Source organism: Centrocercus urophasianus, unplaced genomic scaffold (assembly GCF_019232065.1).
Source record: "Centrocercus urophasianus isolate 14NV4802_14NV808 unplaced genomic scaffold, USGS_Curo_1.0 seq_16, whole genome shotgun sequence".
NCBI classification, from domain to species: Eukaryota; Metazoa; Chordata; class Aves; order Galliformes; family Phasianidae; genus Centrocercus; species Centrocercus urophasianus.
The window spans coordinates 15616979-15637623 of NW_024884711.1; the positions used below are offsets into that span (position 1 = coordinate 15616979).

General features: G+C 43.3%; 2 protein-coding genes across 6 annotated transcripts in view; one reads left to right on the forward strand and one right to left on the reverse strand.

Moving 5' to 3' along the window:
* Positions 1 to 9590, forward strand: part of JAZF1 (JAZF zinc finger 1) — a 171365-nt gene extending 161775 nt beyond the window's left edge. For all 3 annotated transcript variants that reach the window (XM_042817548.1, XM_042817549.1, XM_042817550.1), the window contains exons 4-5: positions 931 to 1100; positions 7274 to 9590. In XM_042817548.1, the coding sequence (XP_042673482.1) occupies positions 931 to 1100; positions 7274 to 7450 (347 nt within the window). In that variant the 3' untranslated portion in view covers positions 7451 to 9590. The remainder of the gene's footprint in view (positions 1 to 930; positions 1101 to 7273) is intronic.
* Positions 9591 to 10438: 848 nt separating this feature from the next.
* The window catches only part of TAX1BP1 (Tax1 binding protein 1), a 51074-nt gene continuing 40867 nt past the window's right edge, over positions 10439 to 20645 (reverse strand). For all 3 annotated transcript variants that reach the window (XM_042816706.1, XM_042816707.1, XM_042816705.1), the window contains 4 exons: positions 19887 to 20061; positions 19373 to 19521; positions 12280 to 12365; positions 10439 to 11608 (listed from right to left, as the gene is read on the reverse strand). In XM_042816706.1, coding sequence (XP_042672640.1) covers positions 11407 to 11608; positions 12280 to 12365; positions 19373 to 19521; positions 19887 to 20061 — 612 coding nt within the window. In that variant the 3' untranslated portion in view covers positions 10439 to 11406. The remainder of the gene's footprint in view (positions 11609 to 12279; positions 12366 to 19372; positions 19522 to 19886; positions 20062 to 20645) is intronic.

The following is a 20645-nucleotide window of genomic DNA, read 5'->3' on the forward strand; positions in this document are numbered from 1 at the left end:
ATTTAGCAGAGCTGGGAAAGGGGAAGAATAAAGGGGAGGGGAAATACAGCACCACCTCCCGCTGACACCACAGAAGTTTCCCTAAGCTTTCCCTCTCCCTCCCTCTGTGCATATATTTTCTTTTTAATCAGCCGGGGCTCTTCCCTCCCCTGCTTCTTTTTTACTGTATTTTTACGGCTGCAATTCTGCTTTCCCAATTTCTCTCGTTTCACGTTCAGTTTCTTCAGAGACATTCATTAATAGTTACTGCAATTTAAAATAATAAATAAACTCGGCACCAGCTGCTCAAATGGCTGCCGTAGCATATCTGGAACATAATGCGGTCTGTCCGGGGCAGCCACACAATGCAATTTATCCCTACACCTGAGGGAATGAATTTCACAACTGTAATTGCTACAATATAATTCTTATTAATGTTGTGCTATAATTCCCATTAATTCCAAAGGGCTAATAAATGCATTAGGACTTGTCAACATATTATTTTACACTGTTTATGATCTGTAGAATTACGCTCTTCAGTATTGTATTGCATAAAGAAAAGCCTTAAAATGAGCTTTGATTGCAGGGCGGAGGGAAAACGCATTTTCTGTTGGGCCTTGGGAAGGAAGGAGGGGTCCTGTTGTTGGAGGAGCAATGGAAAGTGCGTTTTAAAATCAATCCTTTCAACTTGCTGCGCCACGCGGTTAGCTCTTTATGACGATGTATTAATAATGCCTGTCTTGGTTATTAGAAAAAGAGCCACTGGTATCTTTATGAAAGAATAAATAGCTGTAAGAAGGATAGCTTTATAAAATTAAAAGTAGCTGTCTTCCAGCAAAGACAGAAGTGGGGAAATTGCAAGTCATTGTAACTGATGTAATAAATGCAGAACGCGTTATCTCACTGCGCTCTTATTTATTCTTGGTTTATCTCGCTACCCTGCTTTTCTAGGTAGTGAATATGACGAGGAGGAAGTCGACTATGAAGAATCAGACAGTGATGAGTCCTGGACTACAGAAAGTGCTATCAGCTCTGAAGCTATCCTTAGTTCAATGTGCATGAATGGAGGGGATGAAAAACCTTTTGCCTGTCCTGTTCCTGGATGTAAAAAAAGATATAAGGTAAGAGGTAGTGCAGACCTGCCTTATCTCTTCTTGGTGCAGGTAAGAGAGGGGAAAAAAAGCCTGTAAAATCATTCTTTCTCATCTAATAGGCTTGTCCTATGCATTATTGTGCTGTTTTAGCAGAATATGGATTTCAATCACTGGTTCCCTCTCAAGCACAGGCAAGTTACAATCTTTATAAAGTTAGAAGTTTTATAAAGAATGTAAAGCCTTTTGCATCCATGTTGTGAAATGAGGTTATATATGGTGACTTTTGCAAGACGCTGGCTTTCCATTACTTAGACAAATTAGTAGCAGCCTGGGAGGCAGTACCAGCAAAGCCATCACATGTCCCTTTTAGAGGCACTAAATAAGAAGCTTCTGCCCATCCGTACCAGGACTTCCTTCTGCATACATGGGAGAGAGGCAGCTCTCCTTCACCAGACTGCACCCAGGTGCCGTGCCTCATGCAGCTGATGCAGGAAGGGGGTGGTTAATGTTTTGCAAGTCAGAGGTCACTCCCAAAAGGCAGAGCCTCAGAGGAACTCTGGCATCGTTCTGTCCCGGGTCAGTGTCCCCGTGACTCATACGCACAGTCGTCGCTGAGTCTGGCCCTGAGTGCTGGGCTTGCATCCCTCTGCGTGACACACTGGGAAGTTTTTTTTTTTTCTTTTTTTTTTTTTTCCTTTCTGATTTCTGTTCATCATGAGAAAAATGTGTCTGTTTATGGGAGTGGAAAGTCTTTAACTCTGAACCTTGAGCTAGCTGGTAAAGGACATACTGAGATGTTGTGGGGATGGGGATATTGCTTCATGGGAACTAGTGCAGGGATAGATGGAATTTTATCGACTGGTTTGGGCTGCATCACAGTATTCTGTAGTCATTGGAATTTAGGAACAGAAATAACGTGTTAGTTACAATTTACGTAAACCATTTCTGCGTGAAGCACTAAGAAACTCAAGCACTGACCTGTACCCCACAGAACGCAGTGGTGGTTGAGTTTTTTTTGTTTTTGTTTTATCTTGGGGTTAGCCTTTAGCAAATTAGGGACTTGAAGGAGAACAGAAGTATGAAAGAGAAATGTGGGAAGTCTAACAACATTTGAGATAAAGCAGTTGTGACAAGAATGAATAAACTCTACGTGAAAACGTGCAGTGGATGAAAATGTGTGTCAGTGATCCTGCAGCTGTTCTGGACTGTGGCTTCTCCGTTAGCAGCAGATCATGAGACGCAGTCATGTACAGTGCTGGGAGATCAGCTAATGCTTGCTTAAAATACTTGTAACATGAGCAAGAGAGCACTGCGCTCATTTCATGCGAGTCTGGTTTTGTAGAGCTGTTTCTGACCTGTGTCGTGATTATTCTGTGTCTCAGGACAGGGCAGAGGGAAAGATGTTTTGAGAATATTTGCATGTATTACATGATGGATGTAACCACGTTCTTCGTAATGCTTTTCTTATATGTGGTAGAGGCTGCCTCAGATGAAGGGTATGGTATAAAAACTAAATCCCTGGCTCAGGAAGCAAACAAGCCATGGTGATTGTTAGAAGTCACTATGCCCACAGGGCATCTGTGCTTTGCAGAAAACTTTCATTTAATGGCAGTGGCTAGAAGGGGAACCCTGTAATTTGCTATATCCTGTCTGTTCTCTGTTTGACTGCCAGCCCTCTGTCATTTTATTGCCCAAATAAGCAAGCTGTTCCTGCCTGCTTCTGCTATCTCGCTACCTTCATCTCAAACGCATGAGGACTGTCTAAGGGATATCTTGTGCACCATTAATGTTAGAACAGTCGGATGGGGAACAAATTAATGACCCATAGAGAGGCTGACAGAGAGCAGCAGCAAATAAAAAGTACCATATATTCCTATGAGACTCACCTCTGTTCAGTCCAGATAGGAAAATGCATTTCCTTTAACTCTGCCTCACCTCATCTCTCTTTTCTGTGGGCTCTGCTTCCTTCCTTTTTTCTTTTCAACCTATTTTTTTCCTTTTACGTTTTTATCTTCGTTTCCTTCCTTTTAGTTTTGTGTCAGCGGTGTTTCTTGTTTCCTCTTCATCTTCCTTCTTACCCCCCCATCCTCAGATGAATTATTTGCCAGTCTGGGTAGGGAGTCCTGTGATCAAAGCGCTGGGATTTTCTGGTGGGTACTGGATAATCACAGTCAGGGCTGTAAAACAATTATAGAGCTACAAACAGGAACACGGACATGCACATACAGTAATTGCCAGGCTCACTTTACGGCTGAGAAAGGATGCATTCTTTTAGGGAGCGAGGAGGAAAAGAGAATATACACAGTTTTCTTTTGTCTGGCCCTACGTGACGTACGTTTGAGAAGCAGAGATGTTATTTTTAGGTGTGTTATTTGTACTGCAGTACTGCCTGAAGGACCCAGTAGAGATCAGGGCTCCTTTTTGCAAACAATGTACAAGGATAAAAGATGGCCTCTGCACTGAAAAGTCATTATGGAAAGGTAAATAAGACAAGAATGAGTACAACAAATACTCCCAAGGAGTGGGCTGGGGCGGACAATGGAAAATGTAATAAGTTCATGTTTATACACGAGCCCAGATGAGTATCAGAAGACCCTACTGGCCTCCTGCCCAGCTGCTATCTGCTGGCAGTCTCCCATAGGCGTCGCGGTAGAAGTGAGTCATAAAAATTGAATTGTTCTTCAGGAACTTTTTTTTTTTATTTAGAAATGAAGTTGCTTGCTTATAAAATGCATTGGTAACAAGCGCTCTGTAAGGTATGGCATGGCACAAGTTTTTCTCAAAGTGCCAGAGATCCTGAAGAAGAATTAACTTTTTCTTTAATGGCCTGTAAACTTGGTTGGTGGGATATTCCAAAGCGGCTGAAGGAGTTTGGAGCATGCTGGCTTACAGGTGCCTGTCAGCCTCTGAAGCTTGCTAATTTCTGGAACTTGCTTTCTTTTTCTCTAATTACCATTACTGACCTAGGCAGAAAACGATGAGTATTCAAGAGAAGGAAAATGTGTATGCGATATAGATAAACTGATTAAGGCAACTTCTGAATATAGAATGGAGTTTGATACGTAATAGCAGGGGAGAAAAAAATCCCACAAATAATGTATGTATACTATTATAGACAAAACCCTAGAGTATCTGTCACCATTTTTACAGCTTGTGCAAATACAGTAACACAAGAACAACAGATTGTTGTATGTACACAAAAAGGACCTTATCTGCATCTCTGTCAGTGCAGTCATGAAACATTGAGATGTCAGCACTGAGGCAGTCCTCATCTAAGTGTGCCTGAGTTCTCATCTTTTACCTACAAATACACTAGAAAAACAAACTGACTTAAGCTGTTCTTGGCCTTTGAAAAATTTCTGGCTGCCCAGAAAGCACCAATTTGGGTTCTCTTTGCAGTCAGTGAGTTAAGTTTGAAGTTACCTGTGCTTCCTACATAGAAAACAGTAATAGTTTATCACTGCAGGTATATTGCCAGGCCAGAAATCGACTGGGATGGAAGATGTACTTTGCTAAGTACACCTCGTTTATGGTAGTGTTTGAAAGGGCGTATAAACCAAGGCTCATCTACGTGCACAGTTTGCCTTTGCAAGGGTTTTTCTCTGCTGCTGGTGTGTTGATAGTTACGGTTGCTCAAGATGATTGTCTCAGTCAGATGGACGTGATGATGGCCTTTACTGGCGCTGGAGCGCAGGCAGGCTCACACGTTTGTAGGAGGGTATGCTTCCAAAGAGGGAAGTGAGGCAAGGGATGGGCTCAGAGGCAGCTGTGGATGATGAGATGTGGGATGTGCTGAAGTGTTTCCTGGCCTGGAGGAATTGGTGCTGGTTTAGGATGTTTCTCTGTGCAGCCTTCTCTTTCTTGATGGGTGGTTTTTGTTTGTGCTGTGGAGTTTCTGTGGTGCAGATGCTATCAGACGTTCTGTTTGGGAGTTTGCTCCCAGAAAAATAGACCTGTACATTGGGAGTTGCACCCTTCAAGAATTTTGAAGTGAGAGAAGGAAAGAAGAGGATTGACATTAAAGGAATGAAGAAGCCAGAACTTCCTTGAGCAAAGAGGAACTGCAAGGAACTGCACTCAGAAACAAAACCTCAGCTGGGAGAAGCATGATTTTGGTGTGAGAAGCAAAAGCAACTATGTTACAGGGAGAGGAGAAGGAAGGAGACATGGGGGTGTTCTTCATTTCCCTGCCCTCCCTTAGAGGATGTTGGGAAGCAGATGCGCTAGGCTGGGTGGTGGTTTTCTAAAGGAACAGCCAGAAGATATTTTAAAAAGCCATTTTGATGCCCATGGCTGAAAGAAGAGATGTCTCTTTCCCCTACTGGCTAGGCAGTGAGCTCTCAGCTTCTGGAATGGGGTAGCTTCATGAGTACAACCATGCAAGGGGCCCTGCCCATCAGGTGTCCTTGTGTCTCTGCAGGCCACGCAGTGCCAGGCTGAACTTCCGTATCTCCTCCTGATCTGGTCCCAGGTTAATAATTGTTTCCTCCTGTGTAAGGTTTTGGAGTGCCCTTCTACACTGCCATCTTCTTCCTCAATCATTTGTGAGAGTAAATAATGAGCAACCTAAGTAACCAGAGCAATAAAAGTGATGTATGAGTTTGGCAGCGTTTTTTACCATACCTCAACAAACTCAACTCAGGCATACAACAGAGTGTTTACGTTGCAGCGGTGGAAAAAGCACTGAAGAGTTCTAACAACAGTTTTCCTTAAGACAGAAGTTCAGTTTGGGTTTCATGTTATACTAGCTCCTCATACCCTGCATGTTTTACTGTTTTCAAACCTTCCATAGCCCAATTAATTCCACATAGGTTTCTGTTCTAGCATTTCCTTTCATTTTTCCACCTGAAATTACTTAAATTACTTTCTCCTTTCATCAAAGCCTGTGGCATGTTCTGTACTTGATGCTGAGTGGATTGTTAAAAAGCCTGCAACAGGAGAGGAGTATTGCTGGCACAGGATAGCAAGGATGTTTGTGACTGCAGACTTGTGGGGCCTGTAACAATGGTTAGAAGTATCTTAAAGAGCTTGGTTAAAAAAATTCAGAGTCTGAACGGGCATCTGTAATTTCCAAGGTAAATACAGGGTTTGAGGCTTACTTTGTTTTTAAACTGCAATAGCAACAGTTTGACTGTCACCCTCAGATTTCCTCCTTTTCAGAGGCATGGGTCTGTTCTGTGCTCAGGTGTTGATGGATGTCTTGTGGCAGTTGTCCTGCTGGACAATGACGTCCCTTGTCCTCGAGCCCTTTAGGTGCTGAAAAGCATAACCATCTGCAGAACTGTCTGAAAACTGCTGCAAGACCTCAGGTATCTCAGGGAACACAGAATCTGTGCTAGTTAGGCCACAGCAGCTTGTTTCATTTTTGCCAGAGTAATGTGAACGTTGTGTCTTGTTCTTTCTCTGCAAAGTGCAATGGAGAAATTCTTCAGTTGTGAGTGTCAGATATTCCCACACAGTAGCTGGTGGGAATCATAGAATCACGGAATGGCCAGGGTTGGAAGGGACCTCAAGGATCATCAAGTTCCAACCCCTTGCTGCATGCAGGGCCACCAACCTCCATATCTGATATTAGACCAGGCTGCCCAGAGCCCCATCCAACCTGGCCTTGAACACCTCCAGGGACGGGGCATGCACAGCCTCTCTGGGCAGCCTGTTCTCTGAACTACCTTCCAGTGCCCTGTGCAACTCCCTCTCTGTTGCCTGCAGTTAATTCTTCGGAGGCAGTGCACAAGCAGTCACAAGTTGATGTGTGATGTCTGGTGCCCACAGCCATCTCCAGAAACAATGACACGGAGTGGAACATGAATCCCATGGGTGAAGCTCCCACTTTCTGGAGAAGCATGACTGGAGTCTTTCTGCCAACTTGTATCTTGTTAATGACCCTCAGAGTCAAACATTTCAATGCTGTGCAAGAAGAATGTCAGAAAGCAAAGAACTTCTAAGTACAGCCAATTAATGAGATCTTCATACATTGCAGCGCACGGGGAGGTAGCAGGATTGGCCAGGTCAGATACATGAGAGCTGCACAGATTCTCTCCTCCTTATCCCATCCGGCTCGGAAGCGCAACATATGCCCAACACCTGGAGAGAGCTCCCAGCGCTCCGTGTGCTGTAGCGTTGAGCGGGTGCTGTGTTCTAACAGGTCGCAGGTGCTGTCAGGGCGGCAGGCCCTTAACGCTTTGCTTTCTCCCCCGCAGAATGTGAATGGCATCAAGTACCACGCCAAGAACGGCCACAGAACACAAATCCGCGTACGCAAACCCTTCAAATGTCGCTGCGGAAAGAGTTACAAGACAGCTCAGGGCCTGCGGCACCACACAATCAATTTCCACCCCCCCGTGTCTGCTGAGATTATCAGGAAGATGCAGCAATAACATGCTGGTCACAAATGTGCCAAGAAATCCTCACCAGCAGTTGCTGATTTTGAGAACAGCCACCTTTTTCAGGGGAAGCATTCAGCAACCCTTTAAACGATTAAATGCATGCTTTAAAATTTTCTGTAATTTTGGAATGATGTATCTTTGTAGAGTTAATGATTTTGTACATTTGCACATGTAATCATCGTACCCATTTTCATTACTTCGAGATAAGGTGCTATAAAAGCTATAGGTTCTTCAGAACATTTTTTTTTTCTCCAAAACAAAAGAATGAGGGGGTGTGGCGTATTCAGTTGTATGGCAGCGTTGAATAGGAGTAAGAGGAGGAAAGCTTGGCACTGACATCATTTCAAGATTGTAACGTGACGAAGATTCTCGATGCATCTGTCAGTGTGTGTGCAAAACCAAAACGAGACCACCGTTGTCAAACCATAGCTAACATGCCTTACATATGGAGTTACCAGTGGAGTAGCGAGTCTTTTAGGTAACGAAAATATAAATAAGAAAGAATGTTTAACATAATATGCTAAAAATATTTTCATACTTAAATAACATACATAAAAAGGTGTGCTTGCTGTATTTTATATTCTCTTGCAAATCTTTTTTTTTCCCCCCTCTTGAAATGCTGAAAATTTTGCCATTTGAACTAGTAAACAATCACATTAGTATTAGAAATCCGCTTTTTTTGTACGAGATGTCATATTACGTTCATGCCCATCAGACTTCGGAGGACCAATATCCCAGTCCAGCTCGGTAGTTACCCCTGAAGTATCTCTTAGAAAGACGCTTGGAAATACTTAAGTGCAAATTTATGTGTGTGTGAGAAAGAATTATCTTCATCTCAGATGAAGTTCTAAAGCACTTTGTAGTTCTCTATTGCCAACAGATTTAATGTTTTATGTGTTGCCAATTCTTGCAACTACTGCACTGGCGTCTGCCTGTGGTTGCAAATAAAAACTAAGAATTCTGCGCATGGTTTAAGGAGGTCCGTTCTTTGTGCTAAGGGAGCTTCTAACGTCTCTCCCTCACCTTCATTGTATTTTCAGATTTTCTTTGTACATGTTTTGCTTCTTATCGTAAGTCGCCGCGTTCCCTTTGGAAGTGTCTGTTTAGCTTTACAATTAATTTTGCTAAAATGTGACATATGAGCCTTATTGAAGATTAAGTGCTTCTTGCAGCAGGTGGTCAGAGATTGACTTAGAAGTCAACATGAGAGAGCTCCGTGTCTGGGCCATACCTGAACATTTGTTGCTTACCATCCTGCCTTGAGCATTCTTCTCTCACAAGTGCTATTCCTGGAATGCAGCTGGCCAGTTGCATCAAGTGGGCACCCACACCTCGAAACATTTCTGACACGGTGAGGAATGCAAAATTTTCAGTACAGCGATCGCCTTCGCTTATTTCCTGTCCTAAGTGCAAAAGAAAGCTCACGTGTGAGGAATAAGCCTTCCCTTTATTTCGTTCCAAAGCTTTAAAGGAAAATGTTTGGAGGGTAACAGTTACCTGTTCTTCAGCTGAGTAAAACTCCCTCTGAAAGGCTGGGCCTCATCCTGCTCCGATACATGTAGGACATCCCTATTTAAATGAAATGCCTCTTTTTCCAACCCTATGAGACAGCAGTTGTACTGCACAGTGCTGTCAGCTGGGCTCTAAGGATGATCCAGACATGAGAATTACTGGTGCACCAAAGGCCCCAGGTGGCCGTTTCCTACCTTCTGCAGTTCTGGCAACAGATGTGGCCAACAACTCTGTCCTGGCTCTGCTCCTAGTGCAAGAACCTACAGGCTGGGTAAGTAAATCCAACAGCTAAACAGTCGTAAAACGTCATTGTTGCATGTAAATTCCTTTCAACTATAAAAATGAAATTCCAGTTTCTATTTACCTATTCATTGTGACAGTATTATTAAACAGGTAAAGATGGGACTATTTTGTTATACTGTGTATAGTGAATGTATTGTACTGTGTCTGTGAAAAAGTGTGCTTTAAATTATATTTTCATATGTTTTGTTGGGGACAAAGTCTTTAAGTTTGAAAGTGACAGAGGTTTGTTTGAGAACTGAAGGCAACTTAACAAATTCCTGTCAAGAAAGCTGCTTATAAATGTAAATCAAATCATGTTTAAAATAAATAAACTGCCTCTGACCTAAAATGACCGCTCCTGGCTCATCACTGACACACAGTTCAGCTCTGGGGCTGCATACAGTCTTAGCTGTGGGTTTTACTTTGGTATGGTCAGGCTGCATTCCTTTAACACCTGCAGCAACTTCAGAGCGCGCACACACCACACAAACACGGAGTGCTGCAGCCAGGAGGAAGAACTGAGCGTTTTGATTCAGCTTGTCAAAGGTTGCTGAATTGCACAGGTTGTTTCCTTCCAACTTGACAGCAGGGCTCAGCCCACCAGGTCAGTCTGGATGCTCCAAGGTGCCCTCTTTGTGCTGGGACATGAAAACCTTTCTTACAAGGGCTGTCAGAAACGGAAGGAGGAACTGTTGCAATCTCCATTGTTAGGTTTCAGTAGAGAGATTTGGCCTCTGTGGTGCACCTTCACTACAGCCTGTAAGTAGCCAAACCGAGAGGGCTGGGTTGTACTTTGGCACAACGCAGCTGGGAGGCTGTCCTTCCTAGGTTGGGGTATACCAGCATCTGAGACTTCAGCCATCTTTACAGATATGATGACTGTAATGTTTCGGCTTCTGTAATCTGTTCTGTTTCCGTGCACTACTGAGTTACTTAAAACATTACAGATCATTCTTTCAGTCTGTCTGTGCTCTGCTTTAGGCCAACAGGAATCCCCGAGTTTAAAGATAAAGACAAAAGGGAATGCAGAGGAGCAATGCAGCCTCTACTGAACCCTGCCCTGAGTACTGCGCAAGCTCATGGAAGGTAACTGCACAGCACAGGAGTTACTCTGAACCTCTAATTCCTCTCTCTGAGCAGCAGTTCCGTTGTCATACAGAACAGAATCAACATCGCATGCCAGAATGATGCAATACCTGAACTCTGCTTTATTTCAAAACAAGCAGCAGGAAAACAGGACCACACAGTCCATGAGTAGCTTTACTTTTAATGTAATAAGACTACTGTACAACAAGTGAATAGCAATTTTACTTAATACAGTTAAGTAAATATAAAATGTTTAGCTATACACACATTTATATTTACTAGAAAGAAATACATAAAGTTAAAAGGTTTTAAAAGCCAAAACAAACACAATTCACTGTTGTGAAAATATAACGTTTTCTACTGAATGCAGTTGCAACATAATGGTTAATGACTTAAACAATTCATTTCCAGGCATTTAAGCACAGCCTTGTCTTTCAACTCAAAAATACTGCCTTAAGGAATAACGTTACATGAAGTATGTTATGCTTTAAGGCAAACATTCTACATGTAAAACTGAAGTACTCACCCTTGCTTCCGTTGTCAGCATGTAATCTCACAGTACATACAGCTACACTGCAGAAAGGTTCTAGAAAACTCTACTTTTGTCGGCTTTGTTATTTCAATTTCTGATTTAACTGATACTGAAAGAGAGTGCATGACTCCATTAGGAGAAGCATCTGTGTATTACATTTTAATCACACCTCAGATATCACAGAGAAGAGAGCCGTAGGTGCTCTGGTGGTTTTCTACACAGCTGAAGAACAGCATGAAGGTGGGCTCTTTTCTGAGGCTGTCATTCCCACATCCTTATCAACTGCCACTAAGTAGGGGAATAAATAACTACATACACAACAAGGGGTTTTTTGTTTGTTTGTTTTAGTATCACGTTAGGTAGAGAGAAGATAACCCAAATAGCAGCTCACAGCCAGACTTGTCATGGCTCCCATTAGAGTACACTAGCTTTACTCAGAGATTTGCACTGTTAGAGGAAAGATGTGCTACTTGTTTTCCGTCGGTAGACTACTCAAAGTAGTTTACCTTTAAGCTACACTGCAAAACAGAAGTATTTAATCGAAGTTTAAAACATTCTGATCAAAGTGCGTCTGGACGTGCCTCTCGAAGCCCTGCTGGCTGTAGTCAGGCGGGAACTGCTCACTGCACATGGGGCACACCTTCCAGTGGCTCTCCACGTGCTCCTCAAACTTGCTCTGATCGTAGTTGGGTGGAAACATCACATCGCAAAGAGGGCATTTCTTGTGCACGTCAAAGCTTCGTCGGGAGGCGGAGAGGGAGAAACAAAAAGCAGGGAACAGTCATTTAATCTGTTATTGCAAAGCAGGAGTCAGAAGCAGGATCTGCTGCCACCGATGTCACCAGCTTTGCTACCAAGCTCTGTGTGACAGACAGCACCTGGGCGGTACTGCACGCTTAGTTAAAGCATCTGAGCTGAAGGTGTTTGATGCAGCCATGTAGCTTTACACAGGAATTCCAAAAGAACCAACTCTGCATTTTAGAAGTTACATCATTCTGACATGATTCCAGCTACCACTGAATACAAACCCACTGGCTGCCTTAATGGCCAGGCGGTTTCATGGGAAACCACTCTCTCTGCTCATAAATGCTTGTTCTTAGCAAACATAGCACTTTATAAAAGCTCTAAACTTAGGTTCACAATTGGGTTGGAAAGAGAGGGGAAAGAAAACCCAAAAGTTATTCGTTCATTTATCAAATGACATTTGACGTTCAGTCGAAATCAGGTATAACACAAACAGTCCACCCAGGCACTTCTCTTCATAGTTAACTGCAAACCAAACACCAACTGAAAATGCTTAAAGACGTTTCTCCTCCCCTTTCCCCGCTCCCCCAAACCGAGGAAAGGATTCTAGCTTTACAGAAACCTATCCATCCCATTGAAAACCAATAAAAAAATAAATGTTTACCTGGAATCAAAGCAAAAACCCGTCCCACGTTCATGCAGAAGGAGGCTCGGAGGATCAGGAGCAGAAGGTACAGTGTTGTCATCATCCTGGTAAAAAAAAACAGTGGCATTTTAAATACCCAATAAAGAGAGTTACTTTTCTAAATGCATCTCTTTACTATCCAGAAAGAATGTGACTGAAGCTCGATACAGAAAGGACACTGAGGTGGTGGAGCAGGTCCAAAGAAGGGCAGCAAGGCTTGTGAAGGGCTTGGAGAATATGGCCTGCGAGGAGAGACTGAAGGAACTGGAGCTGTTCAGTCTGGGGAAGAGGAGGCTGAGGGGAGACCTTATTGCTTTCTTCCAGTACCTGAAAGGTGATTACAGTGAGAGCAGGGTTGGGCTCTTCTCCCTGGTGACAGAACGAGGGGAAATGGCCTCAAGTTGTGCCAGGGTAAATTTAGGAAATATCAGGGAAAACTTTCTTACAGAAAGGGTTGTCAAGCACTGGAATAGGCTCCCCAGGGAGGTGGTTGAGTCACCATCCCTGGATGTGTTTAAAAACCATCTGGATGTGGTATTCAGGGACATGAGTGAGCAGAGGGCTGTTAGTTAGGGTAGATTTGGTTAGGTTGTGATTGGAATTGATGATCTTGAAGGTCTTTTCCAATCTGAGCAGTTCTATGATTCTGATCTCAGCAGCACAGGTTTTATGCAGTGTACAAAAGAGGTTAATGAACAGAAAAAGCTGAACAGACACCATCTGACCACATATGTATAGCAACAAGCTGTGCTACTCAAACCTGCCACTGATACAAGTCCTCTCTCTGTGGGGTAAGGCAGCACAGAAAACATGTGCTCACCCAAATGATGCACCATGCTTCTGACTGTCATAGCGCTTCAACGAGGGAGCTACAGCTCAAAAATCAATTCCACACAACAGAACGTCGAGGCAAGCTCTTAAAATCAATCAATTTAAAATTCCAGGAAGGGCAGAGGCCACTGATGCAGATGCCCACGCCTCCTCCCGCCAGCCAGCTCCGAGTGCTCTGCACAGCCCCCTGCAGCCAGGCGTGTCCCCTGCACAGCTCTGGCAGCACACACGGCTGCTACTGCTGAGGACCATTCTGTGATGGACTCAGGCTTCTATCAAGCTGGGAAGGCCGGCGGCCTCCAGAGAAATTGCTGCTGCCCCTCACTGCTCACAAGAACAGAAAGGTGTTTCTCCCTGGAAACGCTGAGCAGAAAGATGAGGAATCCCTGCAGGGACTGCTTCTGAGGCTCCCCGTCGCAGCACTGTGGTTCTGTTCTGCAATGAGGAAACACAGCACAGCACCCACCCATGCTGAGGTGGGAAAACAGCTGAATACAGCAAGAGCTTTGCAACTCCAGCTCCTAAATCATCGCCTTGTTCATTTCAAAGATGCGAGAATTGCCAATTATTTAGTTTAGGCCTTCAGAAGTGAGGCCATATTCATGCAGTATGTTTTATGCAGATAACAGGGGTACAGTCCAGCATATTTCACTTCCTTCCAGGCCAACATCCTTTGTCCTTAGGAAGAAATACTGGAAGTAGGGCAGGACAGGAAGGTTCCCTCAGTATTTTTCTCCTGACAACAGCTGTTTGGCTTCAGCCATTTAACATTTCCATTAGGCAGCTAGTGGGGCTTGCTGTGACAGATGCTAGCAACAAACAAATTTTCCTGTCTAACTCACTTGCTTTGCACCTGCAGTAAAAAAAAGGCACATGTATTTTAAAATATTATTTGTTCCTTTTGTCACGGAAGAGGTAGGATGTATGTGTTACAGGAGGAAAAGTATTTCAAGCACTCCAGTACACCAACACTACAGCTAACACGGTGCCAAAAACAGGACAGGTTGCTGAACAGCAGCCTGCACACCAACCAGGACTTATCTGAGAAAATGAATCTGCATCTTTCAAGAAAGAAAGTTTCATTACACAGGCAGGTCTAATTAACATTTAAGTCCTCTAGAAAAGGCTTTATCATCTCTGGCTGCTGTGCACTCAGCTGCTCCCCAAGCAGAAGGCAGAGTTTGTTAGCACTTATCAGCACTTGGCTGGACAAGGACCTGCTGTGCAGAAAGGGCTCTTCAGCCTCCAGCCTCTGAGGTGCGTGCTGTTTAAGACAGTGACCCGCTGACAGCAGTATGGGCAGTTTGCTTTATGAAGGGTTATTCATCTCAGGAATCAGGGTTTACCAGTACTGAATGCTACTGGGCATTGAGGGCATAACCAAAACTACGTGACCGATAGGATGATACACATTTCCATTCAAAATTACTGAGGCATACAACAAAGCACAACTTTTGGAGAAGGTCTTTGGATCTCAAAGAAATCCCTGACCCGGATGCTCAACCGTAACAAAATGCAGAACTGATCATCCCTGAACTTATTCATTTTCCATACCTACATTAGACTACCACAAAAACTTTTGTTTCCTCTGCTGCAAAATAAAGCCTCTCTGCCTTCATGCATTAGTCAAGGACAAAAACATATTGAGTAGCAAATGAAATATGTTTGTACCGTACAGTGCTCCAGTGAAAGCAGTCTGTCTCTGGTGACCGCAACAGGAACCAAGGGAACAGCATGGGGCTGCATCAGAGGCAGGGCAGGTTGGGTGTCAGGAAAAGGTTTCACCAGAAGGTAGCTGAGCACAGCAGCAGGCTTCCCAGGGCAGCAGGCACAGCGCTGAACTTGCCAGAGTTCAAGGAGCATTTGGGCTCTCAGTCATACAGTCTGATTTTTGGGCAGTCCTGTGCAGAGCCACACGTTGATGACGCACTGGAACAGGCTGCCCAAGGAGGCTGTGGATGCCACGTCCCTGGAGACTTTCAAGGCCAGGCTGGATGTGGCTCTGGGCAGCCTGGTCTGGTGGTTGGCGTAAGTTGGGTCTGAACACAGCAGGGGGGTTGAAACTACATGACCACTGCAGTCCTTTGCAACCCAGGCCATTCTATGATTCTGTGATTTAGGTTTAATAATCCTCACAGGCTCCTTCCAACTCCAGATATTCTATGACTGTGATTGCCACTGCCCTCCACCCATGTACGTTAGCTGTGTCAGCAAGAACAGACTGCTTCAGAACCAGCAAGCTTACATTAATAATAGTTTAGAAAAGGCTTTTTTCATGTCAGATTGATTTTGTGGGGCGTGTCCCAAGGCCCCACCAATTAATGATAAAAATCATCCTGTGTGTTCCTTACCATAGCTTCTGACCTGCACACCATGCAAAGTGACAGTACTGGACATGGCAGGTGAGGTATCTGTTAAGATACAGAGTCTGTCTCCTCTGCTATGCTATGCAAGCATAGCAGTGATGCTGCCCTTATTCATATAAATTATGCCAGGTTGAAAAGCACTTTCAAAATCATCTACTTTCCCACAGTAACAAACCACCCCATGAAAGCCCTAATGCCTTGCTGAGGAAGCTACCTGAAGTTGCTTTACAAGCAGAGCTACCTACGCAGGCTGGGAGGCCAGGCCACGACAGCTATGTCAGCACTGTATTTTAAGAACAGGCATCAGCTTACCCCCCCCAGAGCCCTAAGTTCAGTCACCCCAGTTTACTTGGGCAGAAGCCCATCCTTCATACTCCAAGAGAGACATGACTCTGCCTTAAGCCTGGGCCCAGCGGCAGCCTGCTTCGCCCCAGAGGCGACCAGGGACACCAGGAGCCCCAAGACCTGTGCAGAGCTGGCAGTGATGTGACATGGCTGATACGTAGCCTCCATCCTCATTCAAGAGGCTGATGTGATGCACCAAGGAGCTGGCCCTGCGGTTATGCAGCTTAAAAAAAAAATACCAGGCCTTCCAAATCCAGAAATTTGGATACCAAGGTTAATGAATTGTGAAGAGCTGCCTTTAACAACATAACTTCACTATTATCACTGGATCGTAACTTTTACTCTTAAAACTGCCACAGTGAGTTCAACAGGCTGTGTGAATCATGAAGATAAATACAGCATTACCACGCAACGCTTACCCACACAATTACACACAATAAAGCTTGGTAACAAGGGAGTTTGTTTGCCACTGAAGGAGGAAGAAGGGCAAGTAGGCGTAACAGCCCAACACGAGCACGACTCACCTAGTCTTACCAACTCTGACCGTTTTAGTCTCGTGTAACACCTACTGCTTTAATGACTGCAATCAAAAGCCCGAGAGTGCCCAGCAGAAGCCAGCAGTCAGCCCTGTGGTGCAGTACAAAACCCACAGACCTGCGCAGTTTCCATCTCCAAGCTCCAGGGAACATTAGCACAGGACAGAAAGCAAAGCAAAGACCACCTCAAGCTTCAAGCAGTCAAAGAACAGCCACACTGCTGGTTCCCCTGCTCTGTCCACCAAAGAAGGGCACACACGATTTTCTTCCAGTGACTCAGCTCTGCACGAGCACCATACATCAAACCCTTTACATCTCCGCAAGCAGCCTGGTCTCCAGGAGGTATGTGGACACCTGCACGGACACCAACTCATCTTTTCATGTCTATTATCAGGCACCGACAGTAAATGGCAGCTATGATCAGGCTGATGAAAGCACAGTGGGGTTTTTGGGCTCAAAGACAGAGCATTGTGAATTCAGCCCAACAAACAGCTTGACCAGGCTGCCAAACGTAGGCCCCACACCCTACAGGTTTGCTGTGAGTAACAGCCTTCTTTAAGTCTTGGGCAGAAATTCTGGGCTTACTGCCAACTGTAATCAAGTCTACATCTCATACTAAAGTGTGAGCTTTAGAGAAACACTTTTTGTTTTAAATTATGGATCTCTCCTGTACGTACCTCCTCCAAGTAATTACAATTTGTTCAACCACAGAGCATAAGCAAAATGGAAATTTGGTGATGGCAGGTTCTTGGGGAAAGCCAACTACTCCACACAAAATCAGCGTATGTGCTTTTCTGGGATGACTAACAGGCCAGTTTATCCTTCTCAGAAATCACTGGTGCAATGGCCTGAGGCAGTACAGTTGCCGAGACGTGACCTGTAGCTCACTGTGACTATCTAATCCCTTGTCAGAAGAAACTGTGAAGAAACATTCAGCCTTTCTCCTCGGCCACCCAGATTCACGTTTACAATGCTACTCAACTGCACAGAAATGTAAGCAGCAACTACCACAGGTGACAGACTGCCTCACAGCTTGCTGAGCTATTCCTTAGGCGAGGTGGGTTACATGAAAGGAAATGAGGTCCCATTTTGGTTCTTCATTCTGGATAACGAACTGGCAAAGCTTTACTTACACAAGCACACACTTCTCCCACCTTGTTTTACAAACAGAAGGAAACAATTTTAGTCACATTTGATAAGTCCATTTACAGCTGCATGCTGACAGCCTCTACTTTACTCTTCTAGGTATGTACAGGCCCAGGGTCTAGAAGATCTCTCATCTTACACAAATATTTTAGACATTTCCACCATCATACATCAGATAGTACAAAAACAAACTACGAAGTAGTGAAAGTGAGTACAATACCCTCAATTTCTTAACCTAATATAATGTGTGCAGCTTAGGAGCACACAGGGGAAGACAACAAGCCTACACAATGGTAACATTTCCAATGCAGCAACTACCAGTGGTTCCTTTCCAAAAGAAAGCATCTTCCAACAAAAAGTTCTGTATCTTGTTTAGAATGCACAGAATTACATGTGTTCAAAACAAACTGCACAAAAAGTAAACAAACTAAGCTTCACATTTATCATCTTGTATTTGCTGTTTCCTCTGCAGAAACAAGCTCTCTTTCATAATGAATTACCCACATGAATGGACGCTTTCCCTGGTTATTGATATCTAAGTTCCACATTAAAACTCTATGAAAGATTTTTGAGACTTCTTATTTCCATATCAAATTGTACACTCTACACCTATAGCCTAACTTAGGGGGGTTGGCAGCAAGTAATTGATTCTCATTTGAAAGTCAAAAATAAAGATGTAAATTACTTGATTTCGAGACACCTTTTTGCGAGCTGAACTTTATTTAAGCCTGTTATAGTCCATCTCATTACGAAAATCTAAGCTGTGTCAGCAAATGAGCACAAGACTATAGCACTGTTTCTTTTGGGTTTGCAAGAGGGCAAAGCACATAGATCAGAAAGAACACCCTGCTAATTAAGCTGAAGCAGGTGACTAAAGGAGAGAAGAGCTTGTCACGTGTAGTATCTACGTCAAGAACGATCAGATTAAATATGCAGGATGTGGAGAAAAGGTGGGCAACTGTATTAAGCTCACATTCGAGATCTGAAGCAGGCTGCAGGAGTCCTGACAGTTTTTCTAATTATTCACAGTAATGGACACCGGGGGCAAAAGGTAGGAGGCAGAAATACATTTCTCTCCATTATAGGTGCTGAGCACCAGGGCTAAAATCATGCCTGTCTGAACACTGATCGGTTTCCGCAAAGGTTAATAGCAATTAAATGTGGCAAAGTAGACTAAATGAGAAACAGGTCATGATACCACTGTACTTGCAAAGAGCAAAATACTTTGCTGAAGAGTATTTCTTGTTTAATATTTTTGAAGGTGCAAGAATACTTAGAACTGGAAAGGGTAATAAGTCTGCTCCTGTTCAAATGAAGCCATCTGGTCCAGCTTATTACAGAAGCCAATTTACTATAACTATGTTTTATAGAGGTATGGTGTAAAAGTTAACTGATTTAGAAAGCAAAGCTAACCAGTTTCCACCTCAAACATACAAAGCCATGAAAAAGACATCAGTGAGAATCTGTCACCGTCTGTTTAATCAGCTTTAGTCATCAATTAGCTCTTCCAAATATATGCTTAACAGCTAAAAAATCAAAATGGAACAAATGCAGATTAATAGAAGAATAGGTTTATATGCAGGGATGAGATATCTGATACTACAGACATTTTCTTTCAGTATTTAACTGAAACTACTGGTATCAGAATACTTCAAGTTGGATCAGAACAAATAAAACCCTACTTCCTGCCTACAAACAAGGAAGCAAATAAAAACAAATCAATCCCATACTGAAATCCGATACTGAAAACCTATGTGCAACTCCAACGCTCAGTAGTGATCACAGCAAGGAAAATGACACATAACAGATAACAAAGAAGGAGAATTAAAGATAATGTAGATCACTCACATTGCTATCCTCAGGATCCTCTAAGCCATCAGGCCGACTGAGATTGCGTGAAGGCTGACTACACACTACATCATCTTCCAGCTCCCAAAAGGAAGTCCTAGCAGGCGGTCTTTGGATCTCATCGGGATTAAAGGCACCATCTGCTCCATCTGAAGAAAAATTAATTAATTGATCCTTGTTCAATTTCTTACAGGCCATTACAGGTCATTACCTTACACCCTAGATCAAGGCTTTCAAATGTTTTTGCTTTAGATAAGGTAAGAAAAAACAGAAATCGACTTTTTCAAAAGATGGCTGTAAAATTTTGCTTAACTTAATGATTCTCTAACAAAACGAAGGCATTTAATGATTCTCATTAACAAAGTCAACAAATAAAAGCACTGTGCATCAGTACTGAGGCTGTTCTTAAGCTACACCAAACAAATGCAGCATTGCTTTTGAAATGGTGGGAGAGAAAATACGTGGAAAATACATATATATATATATCTATATGTGTGTACATACAGTCACTTACCTCTTCTTTCCTGAATTGCATACGGGTTTCCATACTGCAGCACTGGTAGTCTACTTGGCACTGCAGGAACTGGTCCATTCTCCTCTGAGTATGGGTTGCGAAAATGTAGTGTCGGCTGTGCAATCTGTCCTTCCATCATCCTCCCAGCTTGATTTCCTGCTGTCTTGCCAAGTTCCTAAACAACACAAAGTTTAAAACATAATTACTCCACAGAGGTTTAGGCAAAAGATGAGGTTTTTTTAAATGAACTTTTCAAATTTGAAACAAAAAACCCCACATCCGCTCATCTTCAGACTCTCATTTCATCTTGACCTAATGTCAAATGTAACATTTGAGCAAAGAAAACACAGATAATTTAAAGAATGTTTCTGATCTGCTGTCTGTTAATATGAATTGCATACACAGTGCTGCCAAATATTTCATGAAGAATCTGCATCCTCAGAACAAAGAAAAAGCCATTAAGTAGCAAAGGATGAGTTGAAATAACAGGGACAAATATGTGCAATTAGGGAAGTTAAGAATGCATCATTTTAATGAGTGAAGGAGATACAGATTTACTGGATATAATTTCCTACAAGCCCTTAAGTGGCAGGTGTTAGGAACTACCAAATGTGTTGCACTGGATCCTCTCTGATAACTGAGAGCAAAATGCTCACCTACGTGAAGTGTAACTTCATATTCCCTTAGTAGAGCTCAAGGCTGTCACTTTCAATTGGAAATGAAAGAATGTCAGAACAAGTTTTTGCTCAGTATCTTTCA